The sequence below is a fragment of the Taudactylus pleione genome, unplaced genomic scaffold (assembly GCF_031769625.1).
Source record: "Taudactylus pleione unplaced genomic scaffold, aTauple2 ptg000583l, whole genome shotgun sequence".
Taxonomy (NCBI): domain Eukaryota; kingdom Metazoa; phylum Chordata; class Amphibia; order Anura; family Myobatrachidae; genus Taudactylus; species Taudactylus pleione.
Genome location: NW_028284985.1, coordinates 463,360 through 491,356, shown reverse-complemented (window position 1 = coordinate 491,356; position 27,997 = coordinate 463,360). Strand labels below are relative to the sequence as shown.

Genomic DNA, 27,997 nt, shown 5'->3' with positions numbered 1-27,997 from the left:
CCTTGTGCCGCGGCTCCGTTCCCGGGGGGAAGGCAGAGTGAGCGCACAGCCGCCGCCGTTGCCATGGTTGCAGCAGGATCTGCGCTGATTGGCATCACCTGAGGAGGCCCGGGGGGCGCAGGAAGCGGGTGAGTGTCCGTAATAATAAGAGGCTCGGGTCACCCTGGGGTCCCTTTTATATGACGGGAAGTGGCCGGCCGGCAGGCATGCTGGGACTTGTTGTTCTACAGCTGCTGGGGGGGGGCACCGGGCTACGTACACACTGGGGTCTAGGCCTCTTCTCTAATACAAATAATTATGTTCTTAAACGGATGCTGTACTGTATGTGTACACTGTATGGTGATGAACATGTATGAAAGCACTGTGTGCTAGGCTGTACATGTATGATTGCACTGTATGTCACTGTACATGTATGATTGCACTGTATGTCACTGTACATGTATGATTGCACTGTATGTCACTGTACATGTATGATTGCACTGTATGTCACTGTACATGTATGATTGCACTGTATGGTAATGAACATGTATGAAAGCACTGTGTGCTAGGCTGTACATGTATGATTGCACTGTATGTCACTGTACATGTATGATTGCACTGTATGTCACTGTACATGTATGATTGCACTGTATGTCACTGTACATGTATGATTGCACTGTATGTCACTGTACATGTATGATTGCACTGTATGGTAATGAACATGTATGAAAGCACTGTGTGCTTGGCTGTACATGTATGATTGCACTGTATGATAATGAACATGTATGAAAGCACTGTGTGCTAGGCTGTACATGTATGATTGCACTGTATGATAATGAACATGTATGAAAGCACTGTGCAAGGCTGTACATGTATGATTGCACTGTATGTCACTGTACATGTATGATTTTACTGTGCAAGGCTGTACATGTATGATTGCACTGTATGGTTTCACTGTGTGCTAGGCTGTACTGTATGTGTACACTGTATGGTGATGAACATGTATGAAAGCACTGTGCAAGGCTGTACATGTATGATTGCACTGTATGATAATGAACATGTATGAAAGCACTGTGTGCTAGGCTGTACATGTATGATTGCACTGTATGTCACTGTACATGTATGATTGCACTGTATGTCACTGTACATGTATGATTGCACTGTATGTCACTGTACATGTATGATTGCACTGTATGTCACTGTACATGTATGATTGCACTGTATGGTAATGAACATGTATGAAAGCACTGTGTGCTAGGCTGTACATGTATGATTGCACTGTATGTCACTGTACATGTATGATTTTACTGTGCAAGGCTGTACATGTATGATTGCACTGTATGATAATGAACATGTATGAAAGCACTGTGCAAGGCTGTACATGTATGATTGCACTGTATGTCACTGTACATGTATGATTTTACTGTGCAAGGCTGTACATGTATGATTGCACTGTATGGTTTCACTGTGTGCTAGGCTGTACTGTATGTGTACACTGTATGGTAATGAACATGTATGAAAGCACTGTGTGCAAGGCTGTACATGTATGATTGCACTGTATGTCACTGTACATGTATGATTGCACTGTATGTCACTGTACATGTATGATTGCACTGTATGTCACTGTACATGTATGATTGCACTGTATGGTAATGAACATGTATGAAAGCACTGTGTGCTAGGCTGTACATGTATGATTGCACTGTATGTCACTGTACATGTATGATTTTACTGTGCAAGGCTGTACATGTATGATTGCACTGTATGATAATGAACATGTATGAAAGCACTGTGCAAGGCTGTACATGTATGATTGCACTGTATGTCACTGTACATGTATGATTTTACTGTGCAAGGCTGTACATGTATGATTGCACTGTATGGTTTCACTGTGTGCTAGGCTGTACTGTATGTGTACACTGTATGGTAATGAACATGTATGAAAGCACTGTGTGCAAGGCTGTACATGTATGATTGCACTGTATGTCACTGTACATGTATGATTGCACTGTATGTCACTGTACATGTATGATTGCACTGTATGTCACTGTACATGTATGATTGCACTGTATGTCACTGTACATGTATGATTGCACTGTATGGTAATGAACATGTATGAAAGCACTGTGTGCTAGGCTGTACATGTATGATTGCACTGTATGTCACTGTACATGTATGATTTTACTGTGCAAGGCTGTACATGTATGATTGCACTGTATGATAATGAACATGTATGAAAGCACTGTGCAAGGCTGTACATGTATGATTGCACTGTATGTCACTGTACATGTATGATTTTACTGTGCAAGGCTGTACATGTATGATTGCACTGTATGGTTTCACTGTGTGCTAGGCTGTACTGTATGTGTACACTGTATGGTGATGAACATGTATGAAAGCACTGTGCAAGGCTGTACATGTATGATTGCACTGTATGATAATGAACATGTATGAAAGCACTGTGTGCTAGGCTGTACATGTATGATTGCACTGTATGTCACTGTACATGTATGATTGCACTGTATGTCACTGTACATGTATGATTGCACTGTATGGTTTCACTGTGTGCTAGGCTGTACTGTATGTGTACACTGTATGGTGATGAACATGTATGAAAGCACTGTGCAAGGCTGTACATGTATGATTGCACTGTATGATAATGAACATGTATGAAAGCACTGTGCTAGGCTGTACATGTATGATTGCACTGTATGTCACTGTACATGTATGATTTTACTGTGCAAGGCTGTACATGTATGATTGCACTGTATGGTTTCACTGTGTGCTAGGCTGTACTGTATGTGTACACTGTATGGTGATGAACATGTATGAAAGCACTGTGCAAGGCTGTACATGTATGATTGCACTGTATGATAATGAACATGTATGAAAGCACTGTGTGCTAGGCTGTACATGTATGATTGCACTGTATGTCACTGTACATGTATGATTGCACTGTATGTCACTGTACATGTATGATTGCACTGTGTGCTAGGCTGTACTGTATGTGTACACTGTATGGTGATGAACATGTATGAAAGCACTGTGCAAGGCTGTACATGTATGATTGCACTGTATGATAATGAACATGTATGAAAGCACTGTGTGCTAGGCTGTACATGTATGATTGCACTGTATGTCACTGTACATGTATGATTGCACTGTATGTCACTGTACATGTATGATTGCACTGTATGATAATGAACATGTATGAAAGCACTGTGTGCTAGGCTGTACATGTATGATTGCACTGTATGTCACTGTACATGTATGATTTTACTGTGCAAGGCTGTACATGTATGATTGCACTGTATGATAATGAACATGTATGAAAGCACTGTGCAAGGCTGTACATGTATGATTGCACTGTATGTCACTGTACATGTATGATTTTACTGTGCAAGGCTGTACATGTATGATTGCACTGTATGGTTTCACTGTGTGCTAGGCTGTACTGTATGTGTACACTGTATGGTGATGAACATGTATGAAAGCACTGTGCAAGGCTGTACATGTATGATTGCACTGTATGATAATGAACATGTATGAAAGCACTGTGTGCTAGGCTGTACATGTATGATTGCACTGTATGATAATGAACATGTATGAAAGCACTGTGTGCTAGGCTGTACATGTATGATTGCACTGTATGATAATGAACATGTATGAAAGCACTGTGTGCTAGGCTGTACATGTATGATTGCACTGTATGTCACTGTACATGTATGATTTTACTGTGCAAGGCTGTACATGTATGATTGCACTGTATGGTTTCACTGTGTGCTAGGCTGTACTGTATGTGTACACTGTATGGTGATGAACATGTATGAAAGCACTGTGCAAGGCTGTACATGTATGATTGCACTGTATGATAATGAACATGTATGAAAGCACTGTGTGCTAGGCTGTACATGTATGATTGCACTGTATGATAATGAACATGTATGAAAGCACTGTGCAAGGCTGTACATGTATGATTGCACTGTATGTCACTGTACATGTATGATTTTACTGTGCAAGGCTGTACATGTATGATTGCACTGTATGGTTTCACTGTGTGCTAGGCTGTACTGTATGTGTACACTGTATGGTGATGAACATGTATGAAAGCACTGTGCAAGGCTGTACATGTATGATTGCACTGTATGGTGATGAACATGTATGAAAGCACTGTGCTAGGCTGTACATGTATGATTGCACTGTATGTCACTGTACATGTATGATTTTACTGTGCAAGGCTGTACATGTATGATTGCACTGTATGGTTTCACTGTGTGCTAGGCTGTACTGTATGTGTACACTGTATGGTGATGAACATGTATGAAAGCACTGTGCAAGGCTGTACATGTATGATTGCACTGTATGATAATGAACATGTATGAAAGCACTATGTGCTAGGCTGTACATGTATGATTGCACTGTATGATAATGAACATGTATGAAAGCACTGTGTGCTAGGCTGTACATGTATGATTGCACTGTATGTCACTGTACATGTATGATTTTACTGTGCAAGGCTGTACATGTATGATTGCACTGTGTGCTAGGCTGTACTGTATGTGTACACTGTATGGTGATGAACATGTATGAAAGCACTGTGCAAGGCTGTACATGTATGATTGCACTGTATGATAATGAACATGTATGAAAGCACTGTGTGCTAGGCTGTACATGTATGATTGCACTGTATGATAATGAACATGTATGAAAGCACTATGTGCTAGGCTGTACATGTATGATTGCACTGTATGATAATGAACATGTATGAAAGCACTGTGTGCTAGGCTGTACATGTATGATTGCACTGTATGTCACTGTACATGTATGATTTTACTGTGCAAGGCTGTACATGTATGATTGCACTGTATGGTTTCACTGTGTGCTAGGCTGTACTGTATGTGTACACTGTATGGTGATGAACATGTATGAAAGCACTGTGTGCTAGGCTGTACATGTATGATTGCACTGTATGATAATGAACATGTATGAAAGCACTGTGCAAGGCTGTACATGTATGATTGCACTGTATGTCACTGTACATGTATGATTTTACTGTGCAAGGCTGTACATGTATGATTGCACTGTATGGTTTCACTGTGTGCTAGGCTGTACTGTATGTGTACACTGTATGGTGATGAACATGTATGAAAGCACTGTGCAAGGCTGTACATGTATGATTGCACTGTATGATAATGAACATGTATGAAAGCACTGTGTGCTAGGCTGTACATGTATGATTGCACTCTATGATAATGAACATGTATGAAAGCACTGTGCAAGGCTGTACATGTATGATTGCACTGTATGTCACTGTACATGTATGATTTTACTGTGCAAGGCTGTACATGTATGATTGCACTGTATGGTTTCACTGTGTGCTAGGCTGTACTGTATGTGTACACTGTATGGTGATGAACATGTATGAAAGCACTGTGCAAGGCTGTACATGTATGATTGCACTGTATGATAATGAACATGTATGAAAGCACTGTGTGCTAGGCTGTACATGTATGATTGCACTGTATGATAATGAACATGTATGAAAGCACTGTGCAAGGCTGTACATGTATGATTGCACTGTATGTCACTGTACATGTATGATTTTACTGTGCAAGGCTGTACATGTATGATTGCACTGTATGGTTTCACTGTGTGCTAGGCTGTACTGTATGTGTACACTGTATGGTGATGAACATGTATGAAAGCACTGTGCAAGGCTGTACATGTATGATTGCACTGTATGATAATGAACATGTATGAAAGCACTATGTGCTAGGCTGTACATGTATGATTGCACTGTATGATAATGAACATGTATGAAAGCACTGTGTGCTAGGCTGTACATGTATGATTGCACTGTATGTCACTGTACATGTATGATTTTACTGTGCAAGGCTGTACATGTATGATTGCACTGTATGGTTTCACTGTGTGCTAGGCTGTACTGTATGTGTACACTGTATGGTGATGAACATGTATGAAAGCACTGTGCAAGGCTGTACATGTATGATAATGAACATGTATGAAAGCACTGTGTGCTAGGCTGTACATGTATGATTGCACTGTATGATAATGAACATGTATGAAAGCACTGTGCAAGGCTGTACATGTATGATTGCACTGTATGTCACTGTACATGTATGATTTTACTGTGCAAGGCTGTACATGTATGATTGCACTGTATGGTTTCACTGTGTGCTAGGCTGTACTGTATGTGTACACAGTATGGTGATGAACATGTATGAAAGCACTGTGCAAGGCTGTACATGTATGATTGCACTGTATGATAATGAACATGTATGAAAGCACTGTGTGCTAGGCTGTACATGTATGATTGCACTGTATGATAATGAACATGTATGAAAGCACTGTGTGCTAGGCTGTACATGTATGATTGCACTGTATGATAATGAACATGTATGAAAGCACTGTGTGCTAGGCTGTACATGTATGATTGCACTGTATGTCACTGTACATGTATGATTTTACTGTGCAAGGCTGTACATGTATGATTGCACTGTATGGTTTCACTGTGTGCTAGGCTGTACTGTATGTGTACACTGTATGGTGATGAACATGTATGAAAGCACTGTGCAAGGCTGTACATGTATGATTGCACTGTATGATAATGAACATGTATGAAAGCACTGTGTGCTAGGCTGTACATGTATGATTGCACTGTATGTCACTGTACATGTATGATTGCACTGTATGTCACTGTACATGTATGATTGCACTGTATGTCACTGTACATGTATGATTGCACTGTATGTCACTGTACATGTATGATTGCACTGTATGGTAATGAACATGTATGAAAGCACTGTGTGCTAGGCTGTACATGTATGATTGCACTGTATGTCACTGTACATGTATGATTTTACTGTGCAAGGCTGTACATGTATGATTGCACTGTATGATAATGAACATGTATGAAAGCACTGTGCAAGGCTGTACATGTATGATTGCACTGTATGTCACTGTACATGTATGATTTTACTGTGCAAGGCTGTACATGTATGATTGCACTGTATGGTTTCACTGTGTGCTAGGCTGTACTGTATGTGTACACTGTATGGTAATGAACATGTATGAAAGCACTGTGTGCAAGGCTGTACATGTATGATTGCACTGTATGTCACTGTACATGTATGATTGCACTGTATGTCACTGTACATGTATGATTGCACTGTATGTCACTGTACATGTATGATTGCACTGTATGTCACTGTACATGTATGATTGCACTGTATGGTAATGAACATGTATGAAAGCACTGTGTGCTAGGCTGTACATGTATGATTGCACTGTATGTCACTGTACATGTATGATTTTACTGTGCAAGGCTGTACATGTATGATTGCACTGTATGATAATGAACATGTATGAAAGCACTGTGCAAGGCTGTACATGTATGATTGCACTGTATGTCACTGTACATGTATGATTTTACTGTGCAAGGCTGTACATGTATGATTGCACTGTATGGTTTCACTGTGTGCTAGGCTGTACTGTATGTGTACACTGTATGGTAATGAACATGTATGAAAGCACTGTGTGCAAGGCTGTACATGTATGATTGCACTGTATGTCACTGTACATGTATGATTGCACTGTATGTCACTGTACATGTATGATTGCACTGTATGTCACTGTACATGTATGATTGCACTGTATGTCACTGTACATGTATGATTGCACTGTATGGTAATGAACATGTATGAAAGCACTGTGTGCTAGGCTGTACATGTATGATTGCACTGTATGTCACTGTACATGTATGATTTTACTGTGCAAGGCTGTACATGTATGATTGCACTGTATGATAATGAACATGTATGAAAGCACTGTGCAAGGCTGTACATGTATGATTGCACTGTATGTCACTGTACATGTATGATTTTACTGTGCAAGGCTGTACATGTATGATTGCACTGTATGGTTTCACTGTGTGCTAGGCTGTACTGTATGTGTACACTGTATGGTGATGAACATGTATGAAAGCACTGTGCAAGGCTGTACATGTATGATTGCACTGTATGATAATGAACATGTATGAAAGCACTGTGTGCTAGGCTGTACATGTATGATTGCACTGTATGTCACTGTACATGTATGATTGCACTGTATGTCACTGTACATGTATGATTGCACTGTATGGTTTCACTGTGTGCTAGGCTGTACTGTATGTGTACACTGTATGGTGATGAACATGTATGAAAGCACTGTGCAAGGCTGTACATGTATGATTGCACTGTATGATAATGAACATGTATGAAAGCACTGTGCTAGGCTGTACATGTATGATTGCACTGTATGTCACTGTACATGTATGATTTTACTGTGCAAGGCTGTACATGTATGATTGCACTGTATGGTTTCACTGTGTGCTAGGCTGTACTGTATGTGTACACTGTATGGTGATGAACATGTATGAAAGCACTGTGCAAGGCTGTACATGTATGATTGCACTGTATGATAATGAACATGTATGAAAGCACTGTGTGCTAGGCTGTACATGTATGATTGCACTGTATGTCACTGTACATGTATGATTGCACTGTATGTCACTGTACATGTATGATTGCACTGTGTGCTAGGCTGTACTGTATGTGTACACTGTATGGTGATGAACATGTATGAAAGCACTGTGCAAGGCTGTACATGTATGATTGCACTGTATGATAATGAACATGTATGAAAGCACTGTGTGCTAGGCTGTACATGTATGATTGCACTGTATGTCACTGTACATGTATGATTGCACTGTATGTCACTGTACATGTATGATTGCACTGTATGATAATGAACATGTATGAAAGCACTGTGTGCTAGGCTGTACATGTATGATTGCACTGTATGTCACTGTACATGTATGATTTTACTGTGCAAGGCTGTACATGTATGATTGCACTGTATGATAATGAACATGTATGAAAGCACTGTGCAAGGCTGTACATGTATGATTGCACTGTATGTCACTGTACATGTATGATTTTACTGTGCAAGGCTGTACATGTATGATTGCACTGTATGGTTTCACTGTGTGCTAGGCTGTACTGTATGTGTACACTGTATGGTGATGAACATGTATGAAAGCACTGTGCAAGGCTGTACATGTATGATTGCACTGTATGATAATGAACATGTATGAAAGCACTGTGTGCTAGGCTGTACATGTATGATTGCACTGTATGATAATGAACATGTATGAAAGCACTGTGTGCTAGGCTGTACATGTATGATTGCACTGTATGATAATGAACATGTATGAAAGCACTGTGTGCTAGGCTGTACATGTATGATTGCACTGTATGTCACTGTACATGTATGATTTTACTGTGCAAGGCTGTACATGTATGATTGCACTGTATGGTTTCACTGTGTGCTAGGCTGTACTGTATGTGTACACTGTATGGTGATGAACATGTATGAAAGCACTGTGCAAGGCTGTACATGTATGATTGCACTGTATGATAATGAACATGTATGAAAGCACTGTGTGCTAGGCTGTACATGTATGATTGCACTGTATGATAATGAACATGTATGAAAGCACTGTGCAAGGCTGTACATGTATGATTGCACTGTATGTCACTGTACATGTATGATTTTACTGTGCAAGGCTGTACATGTATGATTGCACTGTATGGTTTCACTGTGTGCTAGGCTGTACTGTATGTGTACACTGTATGGTGATGAACATGTATGAAAGCACTGTGCAAGGCTGTACATGTATGATTGCACTGTATGGTGATGAACATGTATGAAAGCACTGTGCTAGGCTGTACATGTATGATTGCACTGTATGTCACTGTACATGTATGATTTTACTGTGCAAGGCTGTACATGTATGATTGCACTGTATGGTTTCACTGTGTGCTAGGCTGTACTGTATGTGTACACTGTATGGTGATGAACATGTATGAAAGCACTGTGCAAGGCTGTACATGTATGATTGCACTGTATGATAATGAACATGTATGAAAGCACTATGTGCTAGGCTGTACATGTATGATTGCACTGTATGATAATGAACATGTATGAAAGCACTGTGTGCTAGGCTGTACATGTATGATTGCACTGTATGTCACTGTACATGTATGATTTTACTGTGCAAGGCTGTACATGTATGATTGCACTGTGTGCTAGGCTGTACTGTATGTGTACACTGTATGGTGATGAACATGTATGAAAGCACTGTGCAAGGCTGTACATGTATGATTGCACTGTATGATAATGAACATGTATGAAAGCACTGTGTGCTAGGCTGTACATGTATGATTGCACTGTATGATAATGAACATGTATGAAAGCACTATGTGCTAGGCTGTACATGTATGATTGCACTGTATGATAATGAACATGTATGAAAGCACTGTGTGCTAGGCTGTACATGTATGATTGCACTGTATGTCACTGTACATGTATGATTTTACTGTGCAAGGCTGTACATGTATGATTGCACTGTATGGTTTCACTGTGTGCTAGGCTGTACTGTATGTGTACACTGTATGGTGATGAACATGTATGAAAGCACTGTGTGCTAGGCTGTACATGTATGATTGCACTGTATGATAATGAACATGTATGAAAGCACTGTGCAAGGCTGTACATGTATGATTGCACTGTATGTCACTGTACATGTATGATTTTACTGTGCAAGGCTGTACATGTATGATTGCACTGTATGGTTTCACTGTGTGCTAGGCTGTACTGTATGTGTACACTGTATGGTGATGAACATGTATGAAAGCACTGTGCAAGGCTGTACATGTATGATTGCACTGTATGATAATGAACATGTATGAAAGCACTGTGTGCTAGGCTGTACATGTATGATTGCACTGTATGATAATGAACATGTATGAAAGCACTGTGCAAGGCTGTACATGTATGATTGCACTGTATGTCACTGTACATGTATGATTTTACTGTGCAAGGCTGTACATGTATGATTGCACTGTATGGTTTCACTGTGTGCTAGGCTGTACTGTATGTGTACACTGTATGGTGATGAACATGTATGAAAGCACTGTGCAAGGCTGTACATGTATGATTGCACTGTATGATAATGAACATGTATGAAAGCACTGTGTGCTAGGCTGTACATGTATGATTGCACTGTATGATAATGAACATGTATGAAAGCACTGTGCAAGGCTGTACATGTATGATTGCACTGTATGTCACTGTACATGTATGATTTTACTGTGCAAGGCTGTACATGTATGATTGCACTGTATGGTTTCACTGTGTGCTAGGCTGTACTGTATGTGTACACTGTATGGTGATGAACATGTATGAAAGCACTGTGCAAGGCTGTACATGTATGATTGCACTGTATGATAATGAACATGTATGAAAGCACTATGTGCTAGGCTGTACATGTATGATTGCACTGTATGATAATGAACATGTATGAAAGCACTGTGTGCTAGGCTGTACATGTATGATTGCACTGTATGTCACTGTACATGTATGATTTTACTGTGCAAGGCTGTACATGTATGATTGCACTGTATGGTTTCACTGTGTGCTAGGCTGTACTGTATGTGTACACTGTATGGTGATGAACATGTATGAAAGCACTGTGCAAGGCTGTACATGTATGATAATGAACATGTATGAAAGCACTGTGTGCTAGGCTGTACATGTATGATTGCACTGTATGATAATGAACATGTATGAAAGCACTGTGCAAGGCTGTACATGTATGATTGCACTGTATGTCACTGTACATGTATGATTTTACTGTGCAAGGCTGTACATGTATGATTGCACTGTATGGTTTCACTGTGTGCTAGGCTGTACTGTATGTGTACACAGTATGGTGATGAACATGTATGAAAGCACTGTGCAAGGCTGTACATGTATGATTGCACTGTATGATAATGAACATGTATGAAAGCACTGTGTGCTAGGCTGTACATGTATGATTGCACTGTATGATAATGAACATGTATGAAAGCACTGTGTGCTAGGCTGTACATGTATGATTGCACTGTATGATAATGAACATGTATGAAAGCACTGTGTGCTAGGCTGTACATGTATGATTGCACTGTATGTCACTGTACATGTATGATTTTACTGTGCAAGGCTGTACATGTATGATTGCACTGTATGGTTTCACTGTGTGCTAGGCTGTACTGTATGTGTACACTGTATGGTGATGAACATGTATGAAAGCACTGTGCAAGGCTGTACATGTATGATTGCACTGTATGATAATGAACATGTATGAAAGCACTGTGTGCTAGGCTGTACATGTATGATTGCACTGTATGATAATGAACATGTATGAAAGCACTGTGCAAGGCTGTACATGTATGATTGCACTGTATGTCACTGTACATGTATGATTTTACTGTGCAAGGCTGTACATGTATGATTGCACTGTATGGTTTCACTGTGTGCTAGGCTGTACTGTATGTGTACACTGTATGGTGATGAACATGTATGAAAGCACTGTGCAAGGCTGTACATGTATGATTGCACTGTATGATAATGAACATGTATGAAAGCACTGTGTGCTTGGCTGTACATGTATGATTGCACTGTATGATAATGAACATGTATGAAAGCACTGTGTGCTAGGCTGTACATGTATGATTGCACTGTATGATAATGAACATGTATGAAAGCACTGTGCAAGGCTGTACATGTATGATTGCACTGTATGTCACTGTACATGTATGATTTTACTGTGCAAGGCTGTACATGTATGATTGCACTGTATGGTTTCACTGTGTGCTAGGCTGTACTGTATGTGTACACTGTATGGTGATGAACATGTATGAAAGCACTGTGCAAGGCTGTACATGTATGATTGCACTGTATGATAATGAACATGTATGAAAGCACTATGTGCTAGGCTGTACATGTATGATTGCACTGTATGATAATGAACATGTATGAAAGCACTGTGTGCTAGGCTGTACATGTATGATTGCACTGTATGTCACTGTACATGTATGTTTTTACTGTGCAAGGCTGTACATGTATGATTGCACTGTATGGTTTCACTGTGTGCTAGGCTGTACTGTATGTGTACACTGTATGGTGATGAACATGTATGAAAGCACTGTGCAAGGCTGTACATGTATGATAATGAACATGTATGAAAGCACTGTGTGCTAGGCTGTACATGTATGATTGCACTGTATGATAATGAACATGTATGAAAGCACTGTGCAAGGCTGTACATGTATGATTGCACTGTATGTCACTGTACATGTATGATTTTACTGTGCAAGGCTGTACATGTATGATTGCACTGTATGGTTTCACTGTGTGCTAGGCTGTACTGTATGTGTACACAGTATGGTGATGAACATGTATGAAAGCACTGTGCAAGGCTGTACATGTATGATTGCACTGTATGATAATGAACATGTATGAAAGCACTGTGTGCTAGGCTGTACATGTATGATTGCACTGTATGATAATGAACATGTATGAAAGCACTGTGTGCTAGGCTGTACATGTATGATTGCACTGTATGATAATGAACATGTATGAAAGCACTGTGTGCTAGGCTGTACATGTATGATTGCACTGTATGTCACTGTACATGTATGATTTTACTGTGCAAGGCTGTACATGTATGATTGCACTGTATGGTTTCACTGTGTGCTAGGCTGTACTGTATGTGTACACTGTATGGTGATGAACATGTATGAAAGCACTGTGCAAGGCTGTACATGTATGATTGCACTGTATGATAATGAACATGTATGAAAGCACTGTGTGCTAGGCTGTACATGTATGATTGCACTGTATGATAATGAACATGTATGAAAGCACTGTGCAAGGCTGTACATGTATGATTGCACTGTATGTCACTGTACATGTATGATTTTACTGTGCAAGGCTGTACATGTATGATTGCACTGTATGGTTTCACTGTGTGCTAGGCTGTACTGTATGTGTACACTGTATGGTGATGAACATGTATGAAAGCACTGTGCAAGGCTGTACATGTATGATTGCACTGTATGATAATGAACATGTATGAAAGCACTGTGTGCTTGGCTGTACATGTATGATTGCACTGTATGATAATGAACATGTATGAAAGCACTGTGTGCTAGGCTGTACATGTATGATTGCACTGTATGATAATGAACATGTATGAAAGCACTGTGCAAGGCTGTACATGTATGATTGCACTGTATGTCACTGTACATGTATGATTTTACTGTGCAAGGCTGTACATGTATGATTGCACTGTATGGTTTCACTGTGTGCTAGGCTGTACTGTATGTGTACACTGTATGGTGATGAACATGTATGAAAGCACTGTGCAAGGCTGTACATGTATGATTGCACTGTATGATAATGAACATGTATGAAAGCACTATGTGCTAGGCTGTACATGTATGATTGCACTGTATGATAATGAACATGTATGAAAGCACTGTGTGCTAGGCTGTACATGTATGATTGCACTGTATGATAATGAACATGTATGAAAGCACTGTGCAAGGCTGTACATGTATGATTGCACTGTATGTCACTGTACATGTATGATTTTACTGTGCAAGGCTGTACATGTATGATTGCACTGTATGGTTTCACTGTGTGCTAGGCTGTACTGTATGTGTACACTGTATGGTGATGAACATGTATGAAAGCACTGTGCAAGGCTGTACATGTATGATTGCACTGTATGATAATGAACATGTATGAAAGCACTGTGTGCTAGGCTGTACATGTATGATTGCACTGTATGATAATGAACATGTATGAAAGCACTGTGTGCTAGGCTGTACATGTATGATTGCACTGTATGATAATGAACATGTATGAAAGCACTGTGCAAGGCTGTACATGTATGATTGCACTGTATGTCACTGTACATGTATGATTTTACTGTGCAAGGCTGTACATGTATGATTGCACTGTATGGTTTCACTGTGTGCTAGGCTGTACTGTATGTGTACACTGTATGGTGATGAACATGTATGAAAGCACTGTGCAAGGCTGTACATGTATGATTGCACTGTATGATAATGAACATGTATGAAAGCACTATGTGCTAGGCTGTACATGTATGATTGCACTGTATGATAATGAACATGTATGAAAGCACTGTGTGCTAGGCTGTACATGTATGATTGCACTGTATGATAATGAACATGTATGAAAGCACTGTGCAAGGCTGTACATGTATGATTGCACTGTATGTCACTGTACATGTATGATTTTACTGTGCAAGGCTGTACATGTATGATTGCACTGTATGGTTTCACTGTGTGCTAGGCTGTACAGTATGTGTACACTGTATGGTGATGAACATGTATGAAAGCACTGTGCAAGGCTGTACATGTATGATTGCACTGTATGATAATGAACATGTATGAAAGCACTGTGTGCTAGGCTGTACATGTATGATTGCACTGTATGATAATGAACATGTATGAAAGCACTGTGTGCTAGGCTGTACATGTATGATTGCACTGTATGATAATGAACATGTATGAAAGCACTGTGCAAGGCTGTACATGTATGATTGCACTGTATGTCACTGTACATGTATGATTGCACTGTATGATAATGAACATGTATGAAATCACTGTGTAAGGCTGTACATGTATGATTGCACTGTATGATAATGAACATGTATGATTTTACTGTGTAAGGCTGTACATGTATGATTGCACTGTATGATAATGAACATGTATGAAAGCACCGTGCAAGGCTGTACATGTATGATTGCACTGTATGTCACTGTACATGTATGATTGCACTGTATGTCACTGTACATGTATGATTTTACTGTGTAAGGCTGTACATGTATGATTGCACTTTATGTCACTGTACATGTATGATTTTACTGTGCAAGGCTCTACATGTATGATTGCACTGTATGTCACTGTACATGTATGATTTTACTGTGCAAGGCTGTACATGTATGATTGCACTGTATGGTTTCACTGTGTGCTAGGCTGTACTGTATGTGTACACTGTATGGTAATGAACATGTATGAAAGCACTGTGCAAGGCTGTACATGTATGATTGCACTGTATGTCACTGTACATGTATGATTTTACTGTGTAAGGCTGTACATGTATGATTGCACTGTACTTGTATGATTTTACTGTGCAAGGCTGTACATGTATGATTGCACTGTATGCCACTGTACATGTATGATTGCACCGTGTGAGGCTGTACACTGTATGACACTGAGCATGTATGATTGCACGATATGTCACTGTACATGTATTGCACTATATGAGACTGAACATGTATGATTGCACTGTATGAGACCAAAGATACATGATTTCAGCATGTGAGACTGTCCACGTTTGCACTGTATGATACCATACATGTATGTGTACACCATATAAGACAGTAAATGTATACGTGCACACTATGGGCCTGATATTGTGTTGCACACAATTTCGAATGAGGACGGACCGTGACATCCTTCCGAGCGAGCTGCTCATAGATCGCGTCCTGCATGTGCAACTTACAGCATTTATCAGTGAGTGACTCTGAGGCGGCTGCATCTCGGACACTGGAGGTGGCGTAGAGGCGCCAGGGGATGGGAGACAGAGGAAATAAGAGACTTATGGTGCATACACATGGTCAGATTTAGCAGGATGATTTAAACTATATAGTTTATCGCTAGATCGTTTATAGCGTCCATTTTTTAGCCCCTTCCAACCCGCAAACGACGTACGATGCGCGGGCACTGATGGTCGATAACGACCATTGCCCGTGCATGCAGTCCACCCTGTTCGATATCGACCAGCTTACTATAGGGAGCCGCGATCGTTGCTGGCGAATCGTTTAGGGGTTGGTGCTGTGCTGGATGTTCGATAACGATCATCTAGCACATGCAGGACGATCAGACAATATCTTTATCGTTGTCTGATCTGTGTGTATGCACCATTAAAGGAGGATTGTGTAGTGAGGATGGCGGCACAGTAGGAGGAGAGGATGAATGTAACATGACGGGGGTGGGCGAGAACGCAGGACATCCTTCATAGGCGTTTGGTGGTGCAGGTTTTGTAGTATCCAGACTTGGGGGGCAATTAAGTTATCTGCCATGCCCGACTGCCCACATTACTGTCGATTACTTTTTGGAATCGCAACTTTTACACCTGTCACCCCTACGAGGATCGATGATAAATGATACATTTACGTGGAGCGCCTTCATGACCATCCCAGAGGCACTCAGTGGCTCATCACAGGAGAAGTGACCATAAACAACTGCACACATCTAATGACCCAATCTCCAGGGGTAAGAGCATTATCGGACATTAGTGTTCATTCTAGCACCTTGCACTTCTCACAACCTGCGCAGTTCCTCTTTCCTGCCTGGGGTGTGTCGCTCTCTGCTCTGGTGCTTCTAGCACACACTGATGCATCAAACGGCTGAGATACAGACCAGTGTGCTAGAAGCACCAGAGCAGAGAGCGATACCCCAGGTAGGAAAGAGGAACTGCACGGGTTGTGACAGGTGCAGGATGCTAGACTAAACACTAGACATGTTGGTAAATGCAGGTGGACAGTGACCCCTATAGACCAGTGCGTGGGGTGCAGCAGCAGCGATAACAGTCCCGTTATCTTGGTGTGTGGAGAAATTGTACAGTATGTGACGTGAGCGTGGGCGATTGGGATTGCCGCCGTTTCTCCCAGCAGGGGTGTGACATTTAGCTGCAATCAGGAAGAGCTATGTAGGACTAAAGACACAGGAGACATTCACTATCAGTCCCTGTTATCCTCTATTGCAGATATACAGAACATGTGGTCATGAGCAGCTAAACGGTGACTGCGGCTTTTCCTGGCGATCAGATGCAGCGTTTCTGCCCTCTTACACCCCCTCCTGCAAGTAGCGGATATACAGGAGTCATTATGATGCCGACCCGGGACCTCCACATCTACAGACTGACCTGATATCCAATCACAGAAAGGGAACGGACATCATTTTGTAGCTCACATCAGAGGCGATGAGCGGCGGACGGGCGCCATTGGCCGAGAAGGCCATGTCGGAGGGATACGCCAGACTCCGGTACAGGGATACCTCTCTGCTCATCTGGCAACAGCAGCAGCAGACGCTGGAGACCGCCCCCCCTGGCACATACCTGAACCGCAGCCAAAGCATGTGGTACTCCCAGTACGGCAATCAGTCCATCTTAGTCCGTGATAAAAACAATATTTCCAGAGACACCGGACAATCTAGACTCTGCTCCCTGATGTGACTCAGACTCGCAGATGTACAGTATTTACCCAGAGCACTTTATAATGAGCCACGTGACCAGCATAGAAAGCCAAACTGTTCTGTATTGGACACAGCTTTATTATTCAGCATCGGCTGGAGGGTGAGATGTACAGAGTTCATTCTCCTCTTTCCTTCCTGGGGTGTCACACTCTGCTCTGGTGCTTCTAGCACACTTGGCTGTATCTCGGCAGTTTGTGGCGTCAGATGAGTGTGCTAGAAGCACCAGAGCGACACCAGGCAGGAAAGAGGAGCTGCACGGGTTGTGACAGGTGCAGGGTGCTAGAATGAAGACTAGATGTAGATGGTGGAAGCAGCGGCACCATGTCCGGGGATTAGTACACCGGCACGGCCTCACGTCACTCTGCCCCGGTGTCTGTCAAACTTCTGTTGGTTTAATCAAACAAGATAGGACTATAAATAAGCTATTATTTCTGAAACACTACAGTGCCCACGAGTGACAGCTATGTTCATGTACAGCTCGCTTATGGGGGATAGGTCCATTTAGCAGTGTTACCTTTACTACAGTATTTTCAGAGGCTCTCTAAAGCCAAATGTTTTTTTTTTGTTTTTTTTATAAACTCTTTTTATTGAGCAAATCACAAAGAAAACAGTACAATCCAAAATTCAAAAAACAAGGTACAGCACATAACAATTTTATAATGGAAACTGTACTATTTCAGAACAATAATATAATATAATAGAAGATTTTCTCGTTATAAGAAAATAAGGAATATAGAAGCAAGAGAAATATCTTGCAGCAACGGTGTTGCAGACCGTTTAAAAAAAAGAGAAAAAAAAAGGAAAAAACTTTAGGAAAGACAAAGAAGAATAAGAGGAGAAGAGGATGGGTGGACTCCATATAGAATCACTCTTTTTCAATCTAAACATAATAGAGAAAAAAATTTAAAAGGAAAATGTAGTTGTTAAATGGAGAGGTAACATTTTGGTATGTCAGCCAAGGGGACCAAATTTTATCAAAGGTTTTGGATGTATTACGTAATAAAGCTGTCATATATTCCATCTTGTATATATACCAGATACGTGACAATATTGCCTGCATTGGAGAGGGATAGGGGTTTTTCCAATCTGCTGCAATTTGGCAGGTCATAGCAGATACTATGTGTCGGAATAACCTATTCTGAAACCGGGACAGAGAAGGCAGATCCAAGGGAAGTAGAAAATGCCGAGGTTCATAGGGAATCGTAATCTCGAAAAGGTGCGAGAGGAGATCGATAACCTCCTGCCAACTACTAGCTAATTTGGGACAAGACCACCAGATGTGCAAAAAGCTGCCCTCTCCACCGCAACCCCTCCAGCATCTATCCGAAGCATCGGGAAACATTACTTGTAGCCGCGACGGAACATAATACCATCGGTAGAGCAATTTATAAATTTTTTCCTTAATTTTGACACAAATAGAACTGGTGGCAGCGTTGTCCCAGAGCTCCGTCCAATCCTCAGCATCTATAGAGTGTCCCAAATCTCGTTCCCACGCTAACTCATGAGGGTCCCGGTTGGAGCTTACTTCCCCTAGTAAGGAGTAAATAGTAGAAATAAGACCCCTAGTGGTGGGTCGTCTCCAACATAAAGACTCAAAAGAAGTCAAAGATCTGCTAATCAGAATCGAGCTAATTTTGGAGTGGAAATGTCGAATTTGTAGGAACCGAAAAAATTCTTTGGATGGAACCGCCACTCTATCCCGGATTTCAGAAAATTGTGGGAAATTAGTATCTATAGTGATATCATTTACATAATAGATATTGCTCGATGACCAGGCAGTAAAAGATGAGTTGCATAATCCAGGAGGAAAAGCTGGATTATGAAGCAGTGGTATCAAAGGGGACTGGGCTGGAGCTAAGTTAAAACATCTATTGGCTAAATCCCAAACTGCTAAAGAACAAGAAATTACTGGGTGAGAAGAAACTGTCCGGGGGCGATGAATCTTAGGTAGCCACGAGGGAGGATACAGTGGCCAGTCCCAGCTCCTCGGCCTCGATAGCCACCCAGACCTTCCCCGCAGCGAAGTTACACCACTGAGCACAATGAGAAAGCTGCGCAGCGTAATAATATTTTTTTTAATCGGGAATACCCAGACCCCCACCCCTGGAGGGCCGCTGAAGCAACTTTAGTCTAATACGCGTGCGTTTCCGGTTCCATATGAGATTTGGTACTGAAGGAATTTGAACACGTATGGAGGGATGTAGATCGGAAGGGTCTGAAATAAATACAAGAGCCGAGGGAGAACGCTCATCTTAACTGAATGTATTCTACCTATCCAAGAAATAAAATAATTGGACCAGTCATGCAGATCAGACTTAATGCAATCTAGAAGGCGGGGAAAGTTTGCCTGAAACAGCTGATGATGATGATGATGAGTTAAGAAAACACCAAGATATTTAATCTTTTTTTTATACCAGGTACAAGAGAGCATGGCCTCTAGGGTTTGCTTTAGGGTAACAGGGATATAGAAATCAAGAACTTCAGTCTTGGTAACATTAATTTTATAACCCGAGTGTTGGGAATATGAATTTATTTCCTCTAAAAGTGAATTTAGGGATTGGGCTGGGTCAGTAAGAGAAACTAAAATATCGTCGGCATATATTGCGATTTTATATTCAGAGGGGCCAGTGGATATTCCCGAGATAGCTCTATTACAACGGATCCTTGCCGCCAGGGGTTCCATAATAAGAAAGCCAAATGTTTTATCACAAATGCAAATGAGGATATAGATTGAGCGCGGTTATTACAGTCACAAGATCCGACCTATAGCACCATTTGCGCTTTGCATTGCCGGGTGGTGTCAGGAACAGGTTTGAGGGGAGTTGTTGGCTGTTCCGGATAATCATTAAGGACGGAGGGATGCGGCCTATGCCATCAGCTCTCCAGAAGTGAGTCACCCACTCCACCTCATTCAGATTGTAAGCTCACATGCACAGGGATCCCTTCATCTCTTGTATCAGGGTTGGTACCGTCATTTCCCTGTATTGTAAAGCACTGCGCAATGTGTTAGCGCTATACGAATACTGAGAAAAACAGGATGCGTTGAGAACAACTGCCTCAACAGCCCAAGCTTTAAGGATATCTGTGGTTAAGCATATATTACTTATTTAATACCGTAGTCAGTTTGATTATACCATCTGTGCAAAAGCATAGACATCCTTAAAACCTGGACAGTAAAACAAGAGATATGGTAAGAACTTACCTTTGTTATCTCTGTTTCTACGAAGTCCATAGGGTCCACAGGGTTGACCTTGGGGTATAGGTTGGGAACCAAATCCGGGCACCACGCAGTTAAAGCTTTTAGCTCCCAGGATGCACTTGGGTCCACTCTCCCTATAACCCCGCCCCCCAGCCAGAGGCACCTCAGATTGTAAGTAGCCAAAGGCCGGAGGAGGAGAGAAAAAGAGAGAGAAAACTGGAACACTCTAGAACCATACTCACAGAAAAGGAGACGGGAAGCCGGTGACCAGTAACACAGCCCATATGAAGCCAGGTGCGTCAGGGCGGGCGCCCTGTGGACCTTATGGACTTCGTAGAAACAGATAACAAAGGTAAGTTCTTACCATATCTCTTGTTTTCTACTTCAGGGTCCATAGGGGTCCACAGGGTTGACCTTGGGGATGTCCCAAAGCAGTTCAACCAAGGGTGGGGACGCTCCTGTGCTGAGAGGAGAATCCGTCGCCAAAAAGGAAGCATCCTGAGAGGCAAAGGAAACCAATGCCTAGAACCTTAAAAAGGTATGGACAGAAGACCACGTGGACACCTAGTAAGGCAAAACAGCCGAGGCGCCACGACGAGCCGCCCACGAGGGTTACACGGCCCGAGAAAAAAACAAGCCTCAACGACAGAAATGCCCACCCATGGGTAGGCCCCTGAGGAAGACATACGAGGCCATCCAGTCAACATTTCATTATAGGCCGGCCATCGTTTCCTGTTAAAACCAGAAACCGCAGACCACCAATAAGGAGTCCGCTTACCATAAGGAACTTGAACGGATCACATAAAGCCAAAGAGGCCGGACCACAGTCCATGAGGCCACAACAGCCGAGAGGACTGGGAACTGAATGGCCATACCATAAGTTCCAGAATAATATGGAACCTAAAAACCACTTTAAGAAGAAACACAGGGCGAGAGCAACTCACACCCTGACATGATGCCCTCCAGAAGAGGGAGCCACATGAGAACGCTCCCCATTCAGACACTCTCCTGGTTGATTTAAACACCCTGAGAGAGAGAGAGAGAGCTTAAACAATAGACCATGTAATGGCTATCACAACCAGCGGTTCCATTGACTGTCCCCGGAGGGAACAGAGAACCACTACTAACTCCCCAGGAGTCCCTAGGGAGGACAAGTGGAGACATAATCCAGAAAACACTCCAAAGGATGAACTGGATACCAGAGCGGAGCAATTCCATATCTTAACCATACCGACAGTGTAGAGATCCGCACTGTCAGGAAGGCCAGGCCAAGGGTGAAACCCAAGCCAGCTGGAAGGAATGCCAGAATATCGGGAAATCCTGGACACCGGAGGATCGTATCGACAGGTACGATACCATAAGAATTATGTACGCCACAGTCCGTGGCCGATCCCAGCAAAGTCTGGCCTATCTGCTCTAAACATCTCAATGAAGACAGAGCCAGGGAAGCCCGAGGACCACAGTAGGGGCGCAGTTAAAGACAAGCGATCCAGATCCAGGGAAAAACAAGGACCCTGAGACAACAGGTCCAGATAGTGAAGCAGTAGGAACGGAGCATCGAGGAGGAGACTCCGAAAATCTTAGTACCAGTGATGTCTGGGACGACCTGGAGCCCCCAGAAGGAAAGCCCCTCCGTCTCGAATTAAACTTCCGAAGACCTCGAGGAAGAAGGGAGACCGGAGGACACAGGTACACAAAGTGGAAGGACCACTTCACTGACAAAGAGTCACTGAAGGTAGCTTCAGTACTCCTAGAGCTGGACTGTAACACCGGTAATGTGTGATCGAGTCAGAAGGCCATGGGGATCAATCCCCTCAGGGAGGCCCCCTCTGTTCACCAGGAGTTGAAACCTCTCTTGGAGAAGAGACTAGTCCCCGGGATGCACGCCGTGACGGCTGAGGAAGCCCGCTTCCCAATGGAGAGCTCCGGGAATAAACACCGCAGAGTTGGCCAGGAGAAGACCCTTGGACTATGTCAGAATGGGTGACATTCCTAACATTGCCACCCAACTACCAGTGTTGCCTAGATGGAAGCCACTGTTGTGACACTGTCGGACTGAACCTATTCAGGTTTACCGTGACAAATGGGTTAGGCCAGAGTGAAAGTCCAAGACAGCTTAAAGTATCAACAAGTTAAGTGGCAGGGCAGAAGCGACAGACGTCCAACTGCCCCGAAATGAATGCGGACCAGACACTGTCTTTAGCAAAGAACACCCTGGACGAGATGGCCATAGCCACCCGGACAGAGACCAACTCGCCTCCGGAGAAAGTATCATCGTTCGAACAGCGATCCGATGGAAAAAACTCGATCCATCTGGAGGGGAGTCAATTATGGCAAGGCCTGGAATGGAACTGAGCACATTCCACCCTACCAAAAGGTAGACACTCTGGTAGACCGCGCATCACAAAGAGTAATGACATATGTCGACTGCGTAGATATCCGCACACTCGAAGTTGAAGAGTGGAGATCTTGTCTTACGCCAGAAAAATTCTCAGATTCTGAGAATCCAGCAGTGCTCCCAGATGAAGAAAACCCTGTGAGGGATGCAGGGAGGACTTTTCCTCCGTTGACTAATTATCTGTGCCGAGAAGAAGCCCCGGTTATCCTGACCTGGCGGTAAAGTACCTTGGTGATCCTGCTAAAAGCAGGAGACCGTCCAGAGAAAGGAGCATTCGGATACACTGAACAGGTGAACTGTCAGAAAATCCATAAAGCTGGTAAACCCCGGTGGAGTTGAGGACAGCCCCAAAAGGCAGAGCCCGAAACTTACAAGTGTTGCTGTGGCACAGCAAACCTGAACCCATGCTGATGAGAGGGCTCTGTATGTACCCGTAGGTACGTATCCTGAATACTCGGATATACCATAAAATCCCCAGGTTCCAAACATCGGATGATGGAACATGGACGATTCCACCTGAGTCAAGGCACCGTTGGAATCTGATTCAGGGATTTGAGACAGAGTATAGGCAAAGGAGGACCAGTCGGTCACCGCCCCAAAAAGAAAGTAGAACAACCAGTCCCTCACTGAGATAGTGAGGTTGGCCGAAATAGCTCTGCTTACCACAAAGACTGTATAGCTTTCTGGGATTGTAAGGCCCTGATCAGTTCTGAAGAAGGGCCCATGTAACAATGCCTGTGAGGAGGCTGCATGAGCAATGAGAGGCCGTTGAGAATCAGTACCTCACTCTGGAAATTCCCCAGATGTAGACCTGTCCCGTCAGGCTGAGGGTATATCCTCAGGTGTAGAAACAGGGTCGTCCGGAAGTCCAGGACTGCTCGGTACTGGATATGGTGGCCCCCGTGGAGGCCGACAGCCTAGGAAAAAACAGGCCTTTAGGCTGACCCTGAGGACAAAAAGACTTAACAGAGTTAGTCCGAATGTAGTGGGAGTAGCTAAAGACGGTATCTCCCCATTAGTGATACTGCCAATGATGCAACGATCTTGTCAAGGACAGGACCAAACAAGAACTTCCCCCTGGAAGGAGTGTGCACCTCTGCTTTCCCATAACGCAGCCATAGGGTACTGCGGCGGATACAGCCGCCGCCGAAACCCTGAAAGTTAGAAGACCGGCATCCCATGAGGTAATCCCACATATGACCACTGCATATTTTGTGAGCGGCAAAAAGATATTTGAACCTCAGACGTGTTGGAGGGGAAAAACGTCACAAAAGCATCACCATGCGATGGCCATGGTAGGACGGGCAACAGGCCCTGAAAACGAGTACATTGATTTCAGGCAAAGTTACCACCTACGGATCCGTAAAATTCGTCCAGGCCGGGATGGGAGGCGTATTAATGCCTGTAACCCGATGATTAACATACAAATCCATCCCAGAAGGGGATTTCCATTACTTGTGAGGACCCTCAGGGAATGGGAAACAGGAGGCCTTTGTGACTCCTCGTATCTGGGGACAGCCAGACTCCCGCTATGAGATCCACCCGCTGGGCAGAAAACGGGAGATGTATGATACTGGTGCAGGATCGACATTCTCTATATCCAGAATGAGCCTGGCTACCAGCCCCAAAGCAGGGATAATAATACTTGAGATCGGCTCCCCCCATGTGAGAGGGAAAGAGCCGAATATACCATCCAGTTCACAGCAGAGCCACTGGTCAGTAACCACAGGGCGTATATCACGCCAATTAGTATTTCGTATAAAACGACATCCACCAGGGTGGCCGTTGTGGTAATCCCTGCAAGGGGAATGACAGACCGATGTGGTATCGGAGGTAATTCATGTACTGTGAAAAACCCCGGCAGGGAGCGATAGTCTGTGACACAGGGGTAAATTGCAAGAAATTGCGAGATACCCCGAGTTCCAAAGGGCAGTATGGTGAAGTAACTCCAAGCGAGTGACGACAATGGGGCCCGCCCGGCGATCCTCAAAGGAGAGGATCCTGAGAAACAACGCCCTTTAAGGGGGTCGTGCAAGGGGCCCGGCACCAGATGGTGCCGCATACGTAAACCTTTCTGAGTTAAAATCCTCCGCACTAATTCCTGCAGGCTATGACTTGCAGGATAGCAATAATGGGTGCAGTATCGTGTGCAATCTCCTGGTCAGATATATCTGACTATCTTGACGGAAATATTAAGCAGCGCCATACCGGTCCTGACTGACGCTAAGATTAGCTGCAGGAACCCATTATCAGCGTACGCAACTCACAGTTCCATCTAAAATATGGCAACGTTCAGCACGCAACAGTATGTGACAAACCTCACAGATATTAACAAATATATATATGTGAGATCTCAGAACCACCCCAGGTACACCTGTATTAGGGCAGATAAAGAAAAGGGATAGATATACACTGACAGGTGAGAGAAAAAGCAGACAGTCAGCACTAGCAAAAGTCACATACAATGCAGAAAAATATATATACATACATAAGCATGACATATAATATACTGCACAATGTCGCTACATTCAACTGCCCAGATTCAGTGTCTGGGAAGGCTATAGCGCTGTGTACACTCACCCAAAATGGCCAGGTACGCAGGGGGACTGGGCTCACTGACATCCTAAGAGTTCTGCAGCACCACAGAGAGAAAATGGCCGCTGGAGACCTCAGAAGAAGCGTGGCCCGCGGAGGAAGCAGCTCAGCGACGCCAGACTGTAGTATTGAAAGGCGCGCTGAGCTGAGGGGAGGAGCCGCTAGACAGGGAAGGCTTCCTCCCCTGGCTAGCAATTAACCCCCCGGGATGCCGGCTCCCGCTGCCGCTATAATCCCTGGTGGGCTGTGGACACGCGGGGTATGCCTCCATGGAGGGGGAGCCCGCCGCCACCGCTAGCGCCTCCGGTCTGTCCCCAGAGACCGGAGGCATAAGGCTGCATATTCACACGTGGATCACCGCAAGCGGTGACCACGCGACTTACCTGTCCCCGTCGATCCGGCAGCAGCCCAGGGATTCCTCCAGAGCCCGGCTAGTACAGACTCTGGGGTCCCGCTGCGATCCCCAGATCTGTACTGGCGTCGCAGCGCCGGCGGGGTGTAGGGTGTAGACGTCCATTGGACAGTCTGATGCTGCCGCTCTGAAGAGTAGTAAAAAAATAATAAAACAAAACTCTTTTAAGCTTAGAGGCTGCTAAGCAGCCCCCCTGCAGTAACGGTGACCCGACTCCGGCCGGGCACCAACTTAAACTGAGGTGCCTCTGGCTGGGGGGCGGGGTTATAGGGAGAGTGGACCCAAGTGCATCCTGGGAGCTAAAAGCTTTAACTGCGTGGTGCCCGGATTTGGTTCCCAACCTATACCCCAAGGTCAACCCTGTGGACCCTGAAGTAGAAATAGTGTTTTCCAAACTCTGTCTTTAAAGCCTATTAGTTGTCCCATTCTCCTATACGGTCAGACTTCATGGGGTATATATACTAAAGTGAGAGTTTTTAGAAGAGATGTTTCCCATAGCAACCAACCAGATTCTAGATATTGTCTTCTAGAAGGTGCTAGTTAAATAAGTAGAATCTGATTGGTTGCTATGGGCAACATCTTCTAAAAAAACTCACATTAGTAAATATACCCATGAAGCTGGGTATACATTTAATGATCCGGCGGGAGTCCTGGCATCGGCAAGTGCATACACACTTGCCAATGTCGGGAGCAACATCACGAAGACGGCGGGGGCCATGCTGCATTCGGCAGCACGCCCCTCGCTGACTAGGTCGCCCGACGGACCTGCATGCAGGTCAGACGGGCAATGTGGCTGAGCACGCATAGTCAGTGACATTTGAGTGTACACACTAGACGATGTTGCTGACATGCCGTCTGACCCTATCTAATGAGGTGCTTGTGGTGCACACAAATAAGTGTGGTCTCAATTAAATTATTGATCAAAGTCATTAACTTGGAATGTGGGATGTACTTTCACAGAAATATGGCAATTTCCAACAAGCAACTTCTGAATGATTTCCGGTAGAACAGTTTACAGTCAAGAAAAAGCCAAGGACACCGCTCACCATCTGCAACTGGGAGATTTGTGTGCACGGAAGGAGTGTTTGCCCTCACTTTAAAGGGATGTTTCTGGGCACTGCCAGCTTTAAAAGGGAATAGGCCATAAACCTCATTATGAATGTGTATGTACAGTTGTA

At 43.4% G+C, this 27,997-nt stretch overlaps 1 protein-coding gene across 2 annotated transcripts; it reads left to right on the top strand.

The window, feature by feature from the left end:
* The first annotated feature begins 5 nt into the window (after nucleotides 1-5).
* BRD3OS (BRD3 opposite strand) lies at nucleotides 6-27,992 on the top strand. Of its 2 annotated transcripts, XR_015871914.1 has the most exons (3): nucleotides 6-128; nucleotides 17,728-18,315; nucleotides 27,780-27,992. XR_015871914.1 is itself a non-coding variant. In XM_088453549.1 (2 exons), the coding sequence occupies exon 2, from the start codon at nucleotides 17,944-17,946 to the stop codon at nucleotides 18,193-18,195; it is 252 nt and encodes an 83-aa protein (XP_088309675.1). In that variant the 5' UTR covers nucleotides 6-128; nucleotides 17,728-17,943; the 3' UTR covers nucleotides 18,196-21,464. The 2 variants fall into 2 exon arrangements, 1 of the variants encoding a protein (XP_088309675.1); XM_088453549.1 differs by lacking the exon at nucleotides 27,780-27,992 and having other exon boundaries at nucleotides 17,728-21,464.
* The last annotated feature ends 5 nt before the right edge of the window (nucleotides 27,993-27,997 follow it).